Source organism: Balaenoptera physalus (assembly GCF_965194825.1).
Source record: "Balaenoptera physalus genome assembly, chromosome: 6".
Taxonomy (NCBI): domain Eukaryota; kingdom Metazoa; phylum Chordata; class Mammalia; order Artiodactyla; family Balaenopteridae; genus Balaenoptera; species Balaenoptera physalus.
Genome location: NC_138885.1, coordinates 100,647,694 through 100,666,930, shown reverse-complemented (window position 1 = coordinate 100,666,930; position 19,237 = coordinate 100,647,694). Strand labels below are relative to the sequence as shown.

At 35.1% G+C, this 19,237-nt stretch overlaps 1 protein-coding gene across 1 annotated transcript in view; it reads left to right on the top strand.

Moving 5' to 3' along the window:
• Positions 1–19,237, top strand: part of KANSL1L (KAT8 regulatory NSL complex subunit 1 like) — a 168,708-nt gene that overhangs the window by 75,200 nt on the left and 74,271 nt on the right. The window contains 2 exon segments of the mRNA XM_082467398.1: positions 1,288–1,485; positions 6,381–6,502. Of these exon segments, the coding sequence (XP_082323524.1) occupies positions 1,288–1,485; positions 6,381–6,502 (320 nt within the window).

The following is a 19,237-nucleotide window of genomic DNA, read 5'->3' as shown; positions in this document are numbered from 1 at the left end:
ACAGTATCTGAATATGTTAATTCTAAAGTGATGTATTCTCTAAATTACAGTGTAAACTAAGACTACTTATATATGACATATAATCTATAGGTGGTTTCCATCCTATGTATAGTACTTATACATGATATAAGCTAGCCCACAGCAATTATTTAATTTGTCCCATCTTGAAATACTCTATGCTTATATTAATGTTTTAGTCTATTTTTCATTCCAAGAATATAATATTTTAGCCACATTAGGCATTTAATACCTTTCCAACTAGCCTATAGGAACTTATTGACATTTTGCCCCAGAAAAAGTGTGTATATATATACACACACACACACACACACACACATATATTTAATAATAATATGTATTATTCTTTGCAGGGGGAAGTGTAGTAAAAGGGGTAGGAAGGGAAGAAATTTTATGACGAGAACTGTGAAACCATTAAGATCATATCTGTGCAATCCTTTTTCCCCTTTCTCTCCTGTCTTCATTACTTCTGAGGGACTTAAGGGTGAGGACAGTTGGAGTGAAGAAGCTAGGGAATGTGGGGAAAGTTCAGCAAGCCAGTTGAGGAATGTGTGTGTATGAATGGTAGGCAGGGAGTACAGAGGCAGCTAGATCCCTATTCATTTCTCCAGTTACTTACATTTCAGAAAATACTCCATCAAAGTTGAAAACCTGTGTCTTTATTAATAACTCGTCTACTCTGTAAGCAATGAGAACTTTGGCCTAGAGAGTACTTTTTCTCAGTGGTGCAGTCCTGCCAACCCTGGCTGGCAGCAACAGGGTTGGGGTTCTTTAGAGTGCTCTGAAAGAAGTTAATATAAAGTTAGATTATTGTTTGGATGTTTGTAACTTTGGTATTTTGATTTATGAAATTAGGAGTGCTTAAATACAGAACTCAAGTGGAAATGCTAGTGACCAAAATATCAGAAGGTTATATCCGAAAATGTTCTAAATTTTAGTCAGAAATGTTCATATTCTGCATATAAGCCTTTTACTTTATTCTAAATGTATCATGCTTTTAATGCTAATAACTAAAACCAGTAAGAAAAATAACTTGTTGTATGTAATTTGTGACAATATTTTGCAAGCCTAACCCATCAAATATACGTTATTTTAGCTGCACATGTTTTAAATCAGTGACTTTTTTACAGAGTTAAACTGTACTTCCAAATGTCTATTTTCTGATTTCCAAGGAATAATAAAAAGCATGGTTCGAGAGCATTGTAATCTTAAAGTTGATCTAGCAGTCAATCTGTTTTCATTGCAACTCTTTAATTGCTATTTGTCTAGGGGATAGTGATCCTAGAAGAATGTCGACTTCCAAAAGACATTTTGAAAAAGCAAATCCAATTCGCAGACCAAGCTGCTTCATTAAACACTACAGGGAATCCCCAGATTCCTCAGGAGAGTCAAGATCCTTTACCAGAGCAAGATTTTGAAATGTCACCAAGTAGCCCTACACTACTTCTTCGCAATATAGAAAAACAGGTAATGTGAAGTAAGAGTAAAGTGTGAATGGCATCAAAATGACTTTTAATTGATTTTATAAACTCTTCAAATAAACGTGTGTCTCTGCTTAAGATATTGGTTATTAAAGTTGGCCGTTTGACATTAAATACAATTAAAATATTTAGTATATATAGTCTCTATTATAATATTGATATAATTAAGGTTATTTAAATATAATATGTGGAACTTCCCCAGTGACACAGTGGTTGAGACTCCACGCTCCCAATGTGGGGGGCCTGGGTTTGATCCCTCGTCAGGGAACTAGATCCCACATGCATGCCACAACTGGGGAGCCCACGTGCCACAACTAAGGAGCCCTCCAGCCACAGCTAAGACCCTACACAACCAAATAATAAATAAATTTTTAAAATATTAAAATAAATTAAATAAATAAATATAATATGTAAAGTGTTGGTACATAGCTATAGAGTGATAACTCATTTATACTAGGGTTGGAAAATCTTGTTTTCTAACAAAATAGCTCATCATTGGACTTTTCTCATGGGGAAAGAACAGTGGTACCACTTAATAGATCTGAATGGGGTGTTTGATTAATTTATTGATAGAAAGTTTTAGTGAAAGATAACATTAGAATATAGATTCTTTCATTAAAAAATGATCGTGGAAATAGAGAGTCTAATAAACTAATAAATTACTTTGATTCCAAAGCTTTTCCTGGTATTTAAATCCTCTTATGGATGACTCCAGAAATTTAATTATTCTGTCCTATATTTATCCTTTGAAATCAAAACAGTTTTTGCAAGATTAATATTTAAAATTTATTTCATATTATTTATAAAATTTAAATGAAGAAGAGGTTACATATATAATAGCCAAAATATCAAATGTATAGAAATAGACAATATGAAGGTATTTTATAAAAAAATAAATATCAACTGCATTACATAAAATAAGAATAATTGAGTCATAACTTGTACTTGAATAGGAAAACACATCACTGCAAATCACAGTAAATTTATTAGCCCAATGTGAACGTAATGAAAAATAGCAGTAAGACATTTTTGAAAGCTGATTATGTCGATACTAATATCTACAAAATATTAAATGTGCAAAAACATAGATACATTTAAAATAGTGAATGTAATATAAATAAAATATTTTATTTGGTAAGCAGATTAATCGAAAAACTAAGGAAATAGAAAAAATATAAGCCATTTATTTTAATTTAGACTTTGGTGGCTCTTAAACAAACCTGGCTTTCTAAGAGTTTGTTAACTTGCAACCATATTGAATCTGCCAGAATATACTCAGTTGGGACCACAGCTGCATGATCACATTATTCCAGTGGGTAATATGTATTCTCATCCCTGCCCATATTTAATTTTTCTGTTGTTGTTGTTGTTTTTCTGACACACATTGTGAAATAATTTAGTACCAGATTACTACTGTCTTAATCCTGGTAAGTCAGAATGTGGAGTAACTTCTCCCACCCCATGTTTGTTAAGTTTGCAATTGCCTAGAGTTTTTCTTAATTTTCCAATTTCCAATGCATTGTCAAAATACTATTATGAATATTTTATAATTCAGAAAGTTATTTTGTAATTATCTGGTGTTAAACTGGAATGCACTTTACCATATAAGTGGTGTTTTCAATCAATACTCGTTATATTCCTCTTCCCTCTTTTTTTTTCCCTCCCCTCATCCCTTAGGATCAGTACCTTTTCAGTTTGATGCTAGTTATTTCACACAGAATAACGTGAGCACTTGATCAGTCAGACCTTTGACTCTTTTTACCTGTAGGTCACTACTTATCCTTTGGAAAGAGGTTTCTTGTATTTTTCTTTCTTTTTGTTTAATATTTATTTATTTTATTTATGTATTTTATTTATTTTTTTGGCTGTGTTGGGTCTTAGTTGTGGCTCGCGGGGTCTTCGTTTAGGCACGCAGGATCTTTTGATGTGGCACGCGGTCTCTTCCTTGCGGCGCTCGGGCTTCTCTCTAGTTGTGGTGTGCGGGTTTTTTTTTTTTTCTATAGTTGCAGGGCATGGGTTCCAGGGTGCATGGGCTCTGTAGTTGTGGCCTATGGGCTCCCGAGTGCATGGGCTCTGTAGTTTGGGGCAGGTGGGCTCTCTCGTTGAGGTATGCAAGCTCAGTAGTTGTGGCGAGCGGGCTTAGTTACCCCCTAACATGTGGGATCTTAGTTCTCCCACCAGGGATCGAACCCGCTTCCCCTGCATTGTAAGGCGGATTCTTTACCACTGGACCTCCAGGGAAGTCCCTCTTGTATTTTTTCTTTCTCCTTGGTAGCACCAGTTTGTTTGGTTGGACCTGAGTTCACATCAGAACTGGCTAGTTTGCTGGACCCAGGACAAAATAGCACAGCCCTCTGTTAAAAACAGTTTTAAGTTTTAAGCCAGTGACAGCAGAGCATTAACCAAACATGGGATCCTTCTGAGTGCAGCCCCATGTTACTGCACAGGTTGCTCACCTATGAAGGTGGCCTTGGGTATCATGTTCATTTTAAGTCCCATTGCTGACAGGAGTGTCAGAGGCTTTGGGAGGGAAAGGAACCAGGAGTTGTGAGAATACTAATGGCTCTGGACATGGAGAGGAAAAGGATGCAGAAAGGGGCAACACCAATCACTTGTAGAGGTCATTTATAAATTACCTGTGAACAGGTAATGTGCTCTTGAAACATATGCTCATAATGTTTTTATAGGCCAATTAAAAATTAAGTTGTTTTCAAATACTCATTGAAGAAGACAGTCTAGGGGTAAGTAAATGGAAGAAGGGGTGGCAAGCCTGGTATTACACATATTTTTAAAAATATAATCTATTGGTATATAACTGTTTGCCTACCATAGTGGAACTTGAATATAGATCAGGTAATCCTTTGACTTGATTAAATTTACTGTTAGAGGAATGTTTTGCTTACCAAACTTATTTATGTTCCTCAAAAACAACTAAAGAGTTGGCAGTTAAGATATAAAGGCACTATTGGGTTGTAGACTGACATGTGTTTTAAAAAATAACATTGATTCATAGTATTAATGCATACTTCCATTATTAGATAACATATTTTGTTCATAAATTGAAAGGTGACATTATTTTAGAACTTCAGATAATTTAAAATAAATTTCACACTGGTATATTTACATTAGAAACCTTATTATAAATAGCTAGTAAGTGTTTTGACTTTTAAAATTGATTATTTTTTTTTCAGAGTTCAAATTATGCCTCTCCTAATTTTACTTTTATATTCATTTTTACCGTGAATTTTCTATCCCAAATATGGACTCAAGTATATGAGGTTTTATTGGGCAGGAGTGGGGTGGTTGTTAGGGTAAAGCTGGAGGTTGGTTGTGACGCTGTCACTCTGGACCAGTTATTCACACATACTGATTAGCGACCTCCAATGGCTAAGAAGATTTTTAGATATTTTTGGAGGTGGAACAATGAGAAGAGTGTACTCTATAAATTTCTTTGTATGACCAAATTAATGAATACTTGATAGATGGACAAAGAATGTATTGGTGATTTTGAAAACTAACTTTAATCTAAAAATATGTAATAATTTAAAAAATAAAGTCATAAGATATGTATTATTTTTCAAGAAAATAAGTGGTGAAAACATTTCAGGGTCTTTTTCATGGAAGACTTTTTGAAGAGTTCAAATATTATATTTAGCTCTATCATATTCTTTAGTCTCATTTCTAATAGCATGTTATTTGTTTCATACAAATATAGAATTGCAAAATAATTATTCCATATGCCCTTCATTTTATAATAGAATATCTTTCAGTTAATAAAACAGTGAAATATGTCTATATATTTTAAAAATATAGTCACACTATATTAAGTAAGAAAACCAGATTTTAGAAAATTGATGCAGCATAATTTACTTAAAAGGATGTGTGTGTGCATGTGTGCATGTTGTACATACACTCATGCTCACATATATTCAAAATAAAGTTTTTTCTTGGGGTATGGATATATACCAAGATATTAGCAATGGTTTTCTCTGTGAAATATGATTACAGGTTATTTTCTTTTCATTTTTGAAACCTCTTCATACTTTCCCTTTTTTCTACAATGAACTATGATGGATTACATGTGTAATGAAAAATGTTGTCATTCTTTTGTAGAAGTGTACTGTTTTCCATTGATGTGGCTTATGCTTATTATAATTGTTGTATGTGACTGTTTTGAGAATAATATAATATTTATTGTATATTACAAATATCTTACATATAAGTTTAGGATAAGGGTCAATGAAAATTTGGGGTACCTGAAAAAACTGGTATATTCGAATTAGGAAAAATATTGAGAAGCAGTATGGTATAGGATTCAAGCCTAAGTTTGAATCCTAGCTCCATTTCTTACCAATTTTATAATCCATGATCGAGCTGCTTAACCTGTCTTTGCTTCAGCTTCCTCATCTGTAATTGATTTTAATAATAGTAGTATCAGTAGTTCTAATATTATCTACTTTGCAGGTTAGTTGTAAAGATTAGAAATATTCTATGTTTAGTGCTTAGTATAGTGCCTGGCACATAATGAGCACTTAATAAATTATAGCTATGAGTTTGTTATTATTAATTTGGCTGCCTCAAAGAAAATATTTATGTAGATTCTATCAGCTGAGCTTAAATGTTTTAGAGGATAGGATGAGTAGACAAAAGAACTGAAGCAAAAAAGCATATGGAAATAAAGGAGTACTTTAAAATGTAGATTTATTTATAATAATGGAAAAATCAGTAATGGTGTAAATTGTCTTTGTAGAGTAAAATATTTACTAAAACATAAACATTTACTTGTTTCATGAGAAGTTAAACTTTAATAGGCACTAAAGGTCTGAGATTTAACCATATTCCTTGCTTAGCAGTAGTAAAAGATTTACTGTTTTGTTGCAGAGTGCACAGTTGACTGAGATCATCAGCAGTTTGATTGCCCCTCTCAACTTGTCCCCAACGTCATCACCCCTCTCCTCTAAATCCTGTAGCCGTAAATGTCTGGCTAATGGCATTTCCAGGAGGTAGGTGTCAATGGGATAGTTTTGCTTCTAAATTTGGCTTTGCTTATTTTGTTTTCATTTTGTTTTGATCTTTTAAGTATTATAGCTTCTTTTTTCTTCTTACTTAAGCATTATTAGAGTACAATCAATAAATCATGGATACATTTTTAGATAACATCAAACTTTCATAACTAAGGGAACTATAAACCTGAGAATGAGGGAAAAAGCTTTCCAGGAAGTTTTATAATGTTTCTAAAAATGAAAAACAGTGATACCATTTGCTACAGAAGTACTTCCATATTTAATATACCTTCCATTTTATACATTTTATAGTCTTCAGCTCTATACTGCCGTTGCAATACATTTTAAGAGTGAAAGACCCTACATATAGTTTGGGCATGGAAGATTGATTGGTAGATATCCATAAAATTCAGCTTAAGTTTTACTCATGTTGTAAATGAGTCATTTTGGTGTTTTTTTTTTTTTTTTTTTTTTTAATTATGGCCGCGCTGCACGGCATGTGAAATCTTGGTTCCCTGACCAGGGATCGAACCCGCACCCCCTACAGTGGGAGCAGGGAGTCTCACCCACTGGACTGCTAGGGAAGTTCCCCTAAATGAGTCATTCTGTATCTCAGCTTTTATAAGGTAAATTTTTTACTAAATGTAATTAATATAATAATTCCTATAATCCTAGCAATTTATTATATCATGTTAGCAAAAAATATAGATATTATGAATCCTCTTTTGGGAACAGCATTTGTTTTCTTTATTTTGCTTACATTTCTCTTTGAATCTTTCCTTTTAAAGATGCAGTTAGAATTAAAAAGCTACTAGAATATTATTTTGTGTGCGCATCTAATTTTTTTTTCAAATAAAATTGCAGTGAGGGCTTCTTTGCTTTAAGTACCATAAAAGAACTAAGTGTAATTTAGTATCAGAAATACTTATATTAATAATTATATGATTTATTATTAAATTAAAAAATAAAACATGAAAGGAAGATTCATACCATGGTGAAAATTATGCGAAGGAGCTATCAGCTTCTTAATGAGACTAGTGGATATAAACTAAGTCTTAAAATAAAAATGCTGTTATTTTATTTTTATTTCTAATTTATTATTTCAAAAGTCTAATTTTTTTAAAATTATTTGTAATTTTTCTTTTTTTAAAATTATTATTTATTTATTCATTTATTTATTGGGCTGTGTTGGGTCTTCGCCTCTGCGCGAGGGCTTCCTCCAGCTGCGGCAAGCGAGGGCCACTCTTCATCGTGGTGTGCGGGCCTCTCACCATTGTGGCCTCTCTTGTTGCGGAGCACAGGTTCCAGACATGCAGGCTCAGCAGTTGTGGCCCACGGGCCCAGTTGCTCCGTGGCATGTGGGATCTCCCCAGACCAGGGCTCGAACCCGTGTCCCCTGCACTAGCAGGCAGACCCTCAACCACCACGCCACCAGGGAAGCCCAAAAGTCTAATTTTTAATACTTTTACAGTTTTGTTTGTGCTGGGTCATGTTTACATTGTTCTATTATGGAAACAGTTATTCTACTGGTTTTGCTTTAGTTTTGTTAACTTTATATTCATTCCTTATAACACTGATGATTCACTTTGAAAGGAAAGATTCTCATATGTTATATAGGATAACTATGATATCTTCATTTATGAGAACATTTCCTCATTAAGAAAGTAATATTTATAAGTTGAGCCATTAAACACCATCAGATTGTGATTTTGGGCTAAGTCAATTTTAGGTAATATTTTGTTTACCTAACTAGGCATTACACTATTATACATATACGTGTGTGTGTGTGTGTGTGTGTACTAATTTTCATTTTAATGTACTTACCTATATTTTTGGTCATTCATTCACAAAGTATTTATTGCATACCTGTTTGCTGTATGCCATATAGTCAAAGTCCTAGGAATACAATGATGAAGACAAAATCTCCACTTTTAAATAGCTTACAGTCTAGTAGATGAAACATGTCATTGTTTACACTAACATATATTAATAATGGAATTGTGTGCATTTGTTTGAATATTTGGTTTAAATAACTGTCATAGTTGAAAAACATACCTCATAAAGATATATAAATCCAAATAAGAGACTGGAACCAAGATGGCAGAGTAGAAGGACGTGCTCTCACTCCCTCTTGTGAGAACACCAGAATCACAACTAGCTGCTGGACAGTCATCGACAGGAAGACACTGGAACTCACCAAAAAAGATACCCCACATCCAAAGACAAAGGAGAGGCCACAATGAGACGGTAGGAGGGGCGCAATCACAGTAAAGTCAAATCCCAGAATGGCTGGGTGGGTGACTGATAGACTGGAGAACACTTATACCACAGAAGTCCACCCACTGGAGTGAAGGTTCTGAGCCCCATGTCAGGCTTCCCAACCTGGGGGTCCAGCAACGGGAGGAGGAATTCCTAGAGAATCAGACTTTGAAGCCTAGTGGGATTTGATTGAAGGACTTCGACAGGACTGGGGGAAACAGAGACTCCACTCTTGGAGGGTACACACAAAGTAGTGTGCGCATCGGGACCCAGGGGAAGGAGCAGTGACCCCAGGGGAGACTGAACCAGACCTACCTGCTAGTGTTGAGAGGGTTTCCTGCACAGGCAGGGGGTGGCTGTGGCTTGTGGTGGACAAGGACACTGGCAGCAGAAGTTCTGGGAAGTACTCCTTGGAGTGAGCCCTCCCAGAGTCTGTCATTAGCCCCACCAAAGAGCCCAGGTAGGCTCCAGTGTTGGGTTGCCTCAGGCCAAACAACCAACAGGGAGGGAACCCAGCCCCACCCATCAGCACTCAAGTGGATTAAAGTTTTACTGAGCTCTGCCCACCAGAGCAACAGTCAGCTCTACCCACCACCAGTCCCTCCCATCAGGAAACCTACACAAGCCTCTTAGATAGCCTCATCCACCAGAGGGCACACAGCAGAAGCAAGAAGAACTACAATCCTGCAGCCTGTGGATCAAAAACCACATTCACAGAAAGATAGACAAGATGAAAAGGCAGAGAGGACTATGTACCAGATGAAGGAACAAGATAAAACCCCAGAAAAACAACTAAATGAAGTGGAGATAGGCAACCTTCCAGAAAAAGAATTCAGAATAATGATAGTGAAGATGATCCAGGACCTCAGAAGAAGAATGGAGGCAAAGGTGGAGAAGATGAAAGAAATGTTTAACAAAGACCTAGAAGAATTAAGAACAAACAAACAGAGATGAACAATACAATAACTGAAATGAAAAATACACTAGAAGGAATCAATAGCAGAATAACTGAGGAAGAAGAACGGATAAGTGACCTGGAAGACAGAATGTTGGAATTCACTGCTGCGGAACAGACTAAAGAAAAAAGAATGAAAAGAAATGAAGACAGCCTAAGAGACCTCTGGGACAACATTAAACGCAACAACATTCACATTATAGGGGTCCCAGAAGGAGAAGAGAGAGAGAAAGGACCCAAGAAAATATTTGAAGAGATTAGAGTTGAAAACTTCCCTAACATGGGAAAAGAAATAGCCACCCAAGTCCAGGAAGCACAGCGAATCCCATACAGGATAAACCCAAGGAGAAACATGCCGAGACACATAGTAATCAAATTGGCAAAAATTAAAGACAAAGAAAAATTATTGAAAGCAGCAAGGGAAAAACGACAAATAACATACAAGGGAACTCCCATAAGGTTAACAGCTGATTTCTCAGCAGAAACTCTACAAGCCAGAAGGGAGTGGCATGATATACTTGAAGTGATGAAAGGGAAGAAGCTACAACCAAGATTACTCTACCTGGCAAGGATCTCATTCAGATTTGATGGAGAAATCAAAAGCTTTACAGACAAGCAAAAGCTAAGAGAATTCAGCACCACCAAACCATCTCTACAACAAATGCTAAAGGAACTTCTCTAAGCGGGAAACACAAGAGAAGAAAAAGAACTACAAAGACAAACCCAAAACAATTAAGAAAATGGTCATAGGAACATACATATTGATAATTACCTTAAACATGAATAGATTAAATGCTCCAACCAAAAGACACAGGCTTGCTGAATGGATACAAAAACAAGACCCATATACACGCTGTCTACAGGATGCCCACTTCAGACCTAGGGACACATACAGACTGAAAGTGAGGGGATGGAAAAAGATATTCCATACAAATGGAAATGAAAACAAAGCTGGAGTAGCAATTCTCATATCAGATAAAATAGACTTTAAAATAAAGAATGTTACAAGAGACAAGGAAGGACACTACATAATGATCAAGGGATCAATCCAAGAAGAAGATATAACAATTATAAATATATATGCACCCAACATAGGAGCACCTCGATAAATAAGGCAACTACTAACAGCTCTAAAAGAGGAAATCGACAGTAACACAATAATAGTGGAGGACTCTAACACCTCACTTACACCAATGGACAGATCATCCAAAATGAAAATAAATAAGGAAAGAGAAGCTATAAATGACACAATAGGCCAGATAGATTTAATTGATATTTTTAGGACATTCCATCCAAAAACAGCAGGATTACACTTTCTTCTCAAGTGTGCACAGAACATTCTCCAGGATAGATCACATCTTGGGTCACAAATCAAGCCTCAGTAAATTTAAGAAAATTGAAATCATATCAAGCATCTTTTCTGACCAAAATGCTATGAGATTAGAAATCAATTACAGGGAAAAAAACGTAAAAAACACAAACACATCGAGCCTAAACAATACGTTACTAAATAACCAAGAGATCACTGAAGAAATCAAAGAGGAAATAAAAAAAATACCTAGAGACAAATGACAATGAAAACACGATGATCCAAAACCTATGGGATGCAGCAAAAGCAGTTCTAAGAGGGATGTTTGTAGCTATACAAGCCTACCTCAAGAAACAAGAAAAATCTCAAATAAACAATCTAACCTTACACCTAAAGGAACTAGAGAAAGAAGAACAAACAAAACCCAAATTTAGCAGAAGGAAAGAAATCATAAAGATCAGAGCAGAAATAAATGAAATAGAAACAAAGAAAACAATAGCAAAGATCAATAAAAGTAAAAGCTGGTTCTTTGAGAAGATAAACAAAATTGATAAACCATTAGGCAGACTCATCAAGAAAAAGAGGGAGAGGACTCAAATCAATAAAATCAGAAATGAAAAAGGAGAAGTTACAACAGACACCACAGAAATACAAAGCATCCTAAGAGACTACTACAAGCAACTCTATGCCAATAAAATGGACAACCTGGAAGAAATGGACAAATTCTTAGAAAGGTATAACCTTCTAAGACTGAACCAGGAAGAAATAGAAAATATGAACAGACCAGTCACAAGTAATGAAATTGAAACTGTGATTAAAAATCTTCCAACAAACAAAAGTCCAGGACCAGATGGCTTCACAGGTGAATTCTATCAAACATTTAGAGAAGAGCTAACACCCATCCTTCTCAAACTCTTCCAAAAAATTGCAGAGCAAGGGACACTCCCAAACTCATTCTACGAGGCTACCATCACCCTGATACCAAAACCAGACAAAGATGTCACAAAAAAAGAAAACTAGAGGCCAATATCATTGATGGACATAGATGCAAAAATCCTCAACAAAATACTAGCTAACAGAATCCAACAACACATTAAAAGGATCATACACCATGATCAAGTGGGATTTATTCCCAAGGGATGCAAGGATTCTTCAATATATGCAAATCAATCAATGTGATACTCCATATTAACAAATTGAAGAATAAAAACCATGTGATCATCTCAGTAGATGCAGAAAAAGCTTTTAACAAAATTCAACACCCATTTATGATAAAAACTCTCCAGAAAGTGGGCATAGAGGGAACCTACCTCAACATAATAAAGGCCATATATGGCAAACCCACAGCAAACATCATTCTCAATGGTGAAAAACTGAAAGCATTTCCTCTAAGATCAGGAACAAGACAAGGATGTCCACTCTCACCACTATTATTGAACATAGTTTTGGAAGTCCTAGCCATGGCAATCAGAGAAGAAAAAGAAATAAAAGGAATATAAATTGGAAAAGAAGAAGTAAAACCGTCATTGTTTGCAGATGACATGATACTATGCATAGAGAATCCTAAAAATGCCACCAGAAAACTACTAGAACTAATCAATGAATTTGGTAAAGTAGCAGGATACAAAATTAATGCACAGAACTCTCTTGCATTCCTATACACTAATGATGAAAAGTCTTAAAGATAAATTAAGGAAACACTCCCATATACCATTGCAACAAGAAGAATAAAATACCTAGGAATAAACCTAACTAGGTAGACAAAAGACCTGTATGCAGAAAACTATAAGACACTGATGAAAGAAATTAAAGATGATACCAACAGATGGAGAGCTATACCATGTTCTTGGATTGGAAGAATCAGTACTGTGAAAATGACTATACTACCCAACACAATCTACAGATTCAATGCAATCCCTATCAAATTACCAATGGCATTTTTTACGGAACTAGAACAAAAAATCTTAAAATTTGTATGGAGACACGAAAGACCCCGAATAGCCAAAGCAGTCTTGAGGGAAAAAAATGGAGCTGGAGGAATCAGACTCCCTGACTTCAGACTATACTACAAAGCTACAGTAATCAAGACATTATGGTACTAGCACAAAAACAGAAACATAGGTCAATGGAACAAGATAGCCTAGAGATAAACCCACACACCTATGGTCAACTAATCTATGACAAAGGAGCCAAGGATATACAATGGGGAAAGGACAGTCTCTTCAATAAGTGGTGCTGGGAAAACTGGACAGCCACATGTAAAAGAATGAAATTAGAACACTCCCTAAAACCATACACAAAAATAAACTCAAAATGGATTTGAGAGCTAAATGTAAGACTGAACACTATAAAACTCTTAGAGGAAAACATAGGAAGAACGCTCTTTGACATAAATCACAGCAAGATCTTTTTTGATCCACCTCCTAGAGTAATGGAAATAAAAACAAAAATAAATGAATGGGACCTAATGAAACTTCAAAGCTTTTGCACAGCAAAGGAAACCATAAACAAGACAAAAAGACAACCCTCAGAATGGGAGAAAATATTTGCAAATAAATCAACAGACAAAGGATTAATCTCTAAAATATATAAACAGCTCATGCAGCTCAATATTAAAAAAACAAACAACCCAATCCAAAAGTGGGCAGAAGACCTAAATAGACATTTCTCCAAAGAAGACATACAGAAGGCCAAGAAGCACATGAAAAGCTGCTCAACATCACTAATTATTAGAGCAATGCAAATCAAAACTTCAATGAGGTATCACCTCACACCAGTTAGAATGGGCATCATCAGGAAGTCTACAAACAGCCAATGCTGGAGAGGGTGTGGAGAAAAGGGAGCCCTCTTGCACTGTTGGTGGGAATATAAATTGATACATCCACTATGGAGAACAGTATGGAGGTTCCTTAAAAAACCAAAAATAGAATTACCATATGATCCAGCAATCCGACTACTGGGCATATACCCAGAGAAAACCATAATTCAAAAAGACACATGCATCCCAATGTTCATTGCAGCACTATTTACAATAGCCAGGTCATGGAAGCAACCTAAATGTCCATCGACCGACGAACGGATAAAGAAGTTGTGGTACATATATACAATGGAATATTACTCAGCCATAAAAAGGAATGAAATTGGGTCATTTTTTGAGTCGTGGATGGATCTAGAGACTGTCATACAGAGTGAAGCCAGAAAGAGAAAAACAAATATCGTATATTAACACATGTATGTGGAACCTCGCAAAATGGTACAGATGAACCGGTTTGCAGGGCAGAAGTTGAGACACAGATGTAGAGAACAAACGTATGAACACCAAGGGGGGAAAGCCGCAAGGGGGTGGGGATGGTGGTGTGATGAATTGGGCGATTGGAATTGACATGTATAACTGATGTGTATAAAATTGATGACTAATAAGAACCTGTTGTATAAAAAAATAAAATTAAATTTAAAAATTAAAAAAAAAACCAAATGAAAGAAATGTACCGTAGGCTGTATTTACTAAATCATGATACTTTTTCAGTCCTCTCTACTAATAGTTAAAGGTTCTTGTTGAAATCAGCTAGTAACTGCCATCTTTCCTGATTTTAAGTAGTCGTTCGTACAAACTAATTTGAAAGTTTATAACTGGTTCAAAACCTACTAAAATTCTTTGACAGATTTAAGCACAGGTAAAAATTCATCCTCCAGTTTTTGAAGTGTGCTGACATATGTGTTTTAATTAATTTTATTCATTTCACTAATGTATTTATTTTTGACAACAATCATCATTTTTTCCAAATCCTTTGTACATAACATGAGTTTTTTTCAAAAAGCACTTATTTTCACATTTGCTATCAAAATATTATATTTCCCTTGAAGGAAAGATTGTATTTATTTTTTAACATTTGCTAGAAAATGTAATACAGCTACCTTTCATCAACTCGGAGAGGTGAGAAAATGTAGAATGTTAGAGTTTTTTAAATGTATAATTGATCTTTAAGTTTAATAAGTCTTGGTACCAAATAACAAGCAAACTGTTATATGAAACAAACGATTTGGGGGATACTCCAGGTCTCATTAAAATTTTTGTAAAAAATTCTATTTATGATAATACATACCATAATATACAAATATATTTAACCAGGAACCTAGAAACTGGAATATATTACAGATAAGAGAGTAATAACACTGAAGGAAAAGTAGAAAATTTTGAAGATATGTGGTCGTTGTGTCCGATGTCAAAGAGAGATACTAAAAAGTATCTCTTGGTTTTGTCAGTTGTAAGTTGAGACCTTAGCAAGAATGTATAGTGGCATGACAGAGAGAGAGATGAGAGTGGGTTAAGGGAATGGGAGATGAAATACAGAGGAGTCAAGATTATATTTTCAAGGCCGCTGACTGTAAAGGCTGTAATAAAATATATGTACAAAGTCAAGGAAGGTATTTTTGTTTTTAAGATGGAAGAAATGTAAGCATCTGTGTTAAAATAAAGAGAAGGGAAAGAGCTAGAGATGGGAAATGTAGAGATACATACCACAAAATTATGGAGGGACCTTATGACAGGAGAAATCTACTTGTTCCTTGAAAGTGGAGTGAAAGAGATTAAAATGGATGTAGATGCAGTTGTTTATAAAATGACTATAGCTAAATTAAAAGTAGGAAAGGGGGCTGAAGGAGTTTGGTAAAGGTTTGGATAGACATTGACAAGTAAAACACAGCCCCTTCCCTGTGTTTTCCTATATTCCCTTCCTTATTCAGTAGCAGAGAAGCCTACCCCTGAAGAAGGATGGTATGTGGTTTCTAAGGGGTTTTTTTTTGTTTTGTTTTTTTAGTATCTTAACTATATTGTGAAAAGTACGTGATATTTGTAAAACTATTAAAGTATTATTTAATTGAATTTTTAATAAAATAAATACATAGTAGTGAAATTCTATAAATTTAACAGATTATTTTACATTACTCATATTTAAGAATGTTACCATAGATTTTGAAAATTAATAGGATATATAATTTCACATTATAGTAATGTATGAAAAAGTTTTGTTTTAGGGATATCTGTATTGAAGCAGTGTGAAATTTATTTGTTTATGAACCTTTTGACTCTGGGAGTAAAATGGCAAATAAGGCCTAGTTTTATTTCTTGTATCTTTCTTTTTTTCCAATATTATTGTTATTTTTTTTCTTTACGTATAGTTTTATATGAACGAAACATCTTTCAAACTTAAAGCTTTTCAGGAGTAAGGACTTAGTCTAATTAATGTTATTCAAGCTTGACACTTAACCACAAAGCACTTTCTGAAGGTATCCTATTAAGCATATAAATAATATTCATTTTATGTATTTAAGTAAATGTGAAGGTAAGAAAATTCATCATTTGAGTAAGAATTTTTAAAATTCTGGTAAAATGTACATACCATTTTAACCATTTTTAAGTTTAGTGGCATTAAGTAATTCACATTTTTGTCAATAGTTGCCATCATCCATCTCCAGATCTTTTTTCATCTTCCTGAATTGAAACCCTATATCCATTACATAATACCTCCACATTCTTCCTTCTTCCCAGTTCTTAGCAACCACCATTCTACCTTATATCTCTATGAATTTGACTACTCTAGGTACCTCATATAAGTGAAATCATACAGTATTTATCCTTTTGTGACTGCCTTATTTCACTTAGCATAAAGTTGTCAAGGTTCATCCATATTGTAGCTTGTGTCAGCATTCCCTTTTTAAAGGAATAAAATTCTGTTTTATGTATAGTCCTTTTTTTAAACTTTAAATCAGTTTATTGACATAGTAACACAACACACTTGCCTCCCTGACCCCCCCCCATCTCCCTCACCCAATCTAGATCACTCCCACTTCCTTCTCCCTTAGAACAAGCTGTTCAGTGAAAACAGAAAAGGGCAGACCACTTCTGCATCCGCAGTCCCATGCCTAAGCCCTGTGGAGCAGGTCTCAGGCACTACTCAGAACCTGTTAGGGAGGGAGGGGGAAAGTTAGCACTAGACTCAGCTAGCCAGAGGCAGCCAGTCCCTAAGAACAGATTCCCCCACAGCGCCCAGGCCCTGAGTTGCTATTTTATTTGGACCAATTTTGTTTATCCATTGATCCTTGTATGAACATTTGGGTTGCTTCCTCCACCTTTTGGCTAGTGTGAATAATGCTTCTATGAACGTGGGTATACAAATATTTGTTGGAGTTACAGCTTTTTATTTTTGGGGTATGTACCCAGAAGGGGAATTGGGGGATTGAATAAGAGATTTTTAATTGTTTACTTAGAAAATGAGAAATTATTGAATGTCGTTAATGATATTTCTAAGCCAAAAGCTAAAAAAAAGCAAGAACCCAGAAAAGTAAACAAAGCACAGCAATCTACTTTGTCTGAGGGCAAATTCTGTCAAAATTAAGTTGAGGTTTTGATAGCTTTCTGGGGAAAGAGAAAAATCAGAGCCAAATCCAGGAAAATCAAGTGAAGTTTTAATAGCTTATGGGGTTAGAGGATGATAAATCAAAGCCCATGGCCTTGCCTATAGTAGGGCGATAAAATGAAATCCTGCCTGTATTTAGCTGAGATCACCTTCCTCCAGGAGCTACACCTTCACAGTAAATGTAAATAAGAAAGAAAACTGATTTCCTTTCCCAAACCCTCCTACACTGTTGGTGGGAATATAAATTGGTGCAGCCACTATGGAAAACAGTATGGAGGTTCCTTAAAAAACTACAAATAGAGTTGCCATATAATCCAGCAATCCCACTCCTGGGCATATATCCAGAGAAAAACTCTAATCTGAAAAGATTCATGCACCCCAGCATTCATAGCAGCACTATTTAAAATACATGTAATACAAATACAAGCCAAAACATGGAAGCAACTTAAATGCCCATCAGTAGACGAATGGATATGTTTACAATAGCCAGGACATGGAAGCAACCTAAGTGTCCACCAACAGATGAATGGATAAAGAAGATGTGGCATGTGTATACAATGGAATATTACTCAGCCATAAAAAGAAACAAAATTGAGTTATTTGTGGTGAGGTGGATGAACCTAGAGTCTGTCATACAGAGTGAAGTAAGTCAGAAAGAGAAAAACAAATACCGTATGCTAACACATATATATGGAATCTAAAAAAAAAAAAAAATGGTCATGAAGAACCTAGGGGCAAGATGGGAATCAAGACACAGACCTACTAGAGAATGGACTTGGGATACGGGGAGGGGGAAGGGTAAGCTGGGACAAAGTGAGAGAGTGGCATGGACATATATACACTACCAAACATAAAATAGATAGCTAGTGGGAAGCAGCCGCATAGCACAGGGAGATCAGCTCGGTGCTTTGTGACCACCTAGAGGGGTGGGATAGGGAGAGTGGGAAGGAGGGAGACACAAAAGGGAAGAGATATGGGGACATATGTATATGTATAACTGATTCACTTTGTTATAAAGCAGAAACTAACACACCATTGTAAAGCAATTATACTCCAATAGAGATGTTAAAAAAAATAGACGAATGGATAAAGAAGATGTTGTATGTATGTATGTGTATATATACACAAAAGATCAAGATGAAAAAAAAAATTAATTACATGGGACTGAGTGAACTGATGAGGATGAGTATAATTTTTGTGACTTTCTGTCTGAATTAAAAAAAAAAAAATCCCACAAGGACTGAGAGGCAAAGAATATACAAATCAATTTTCATTGCAAAGTAAAGGAGCTGTTACAGTGGAGGATTACTGGACTGAATGTCAATATTATGACATAGTATGAGTGTGTTTCATGTTTGGTAATTGCAGTCATTGTTGCTTTTGTTGTGGTCATCCATGTACAATGCTTGGTGTCAGTCTATTTATCTCTTGTAAAAATAAAATACAGTGTGTGTGTGTGTGTGTGAAAAAAATAATAATAATAATATTCTATTATATGGATGTACCACAGTTTATCCATTCACCTATTGAAGGACATCTTGATGCCCTCCAGTTTGGGGCAATTATGAATAAAGCTTCTATAAACAAAAAACAAACAAAAAAAAAGATGTTGTATGTATGTATGTGTGTGTGTATATATATATATATATATATATATATATATATATATATATATATATATATATATATATACACACACATATACACACACAGTGGAATGCTACTCAGCCATTAAAGAATGAAATAATGCTATTTACGGCAACATGGATGGACCTAGAGATTATTATACTAAGTGA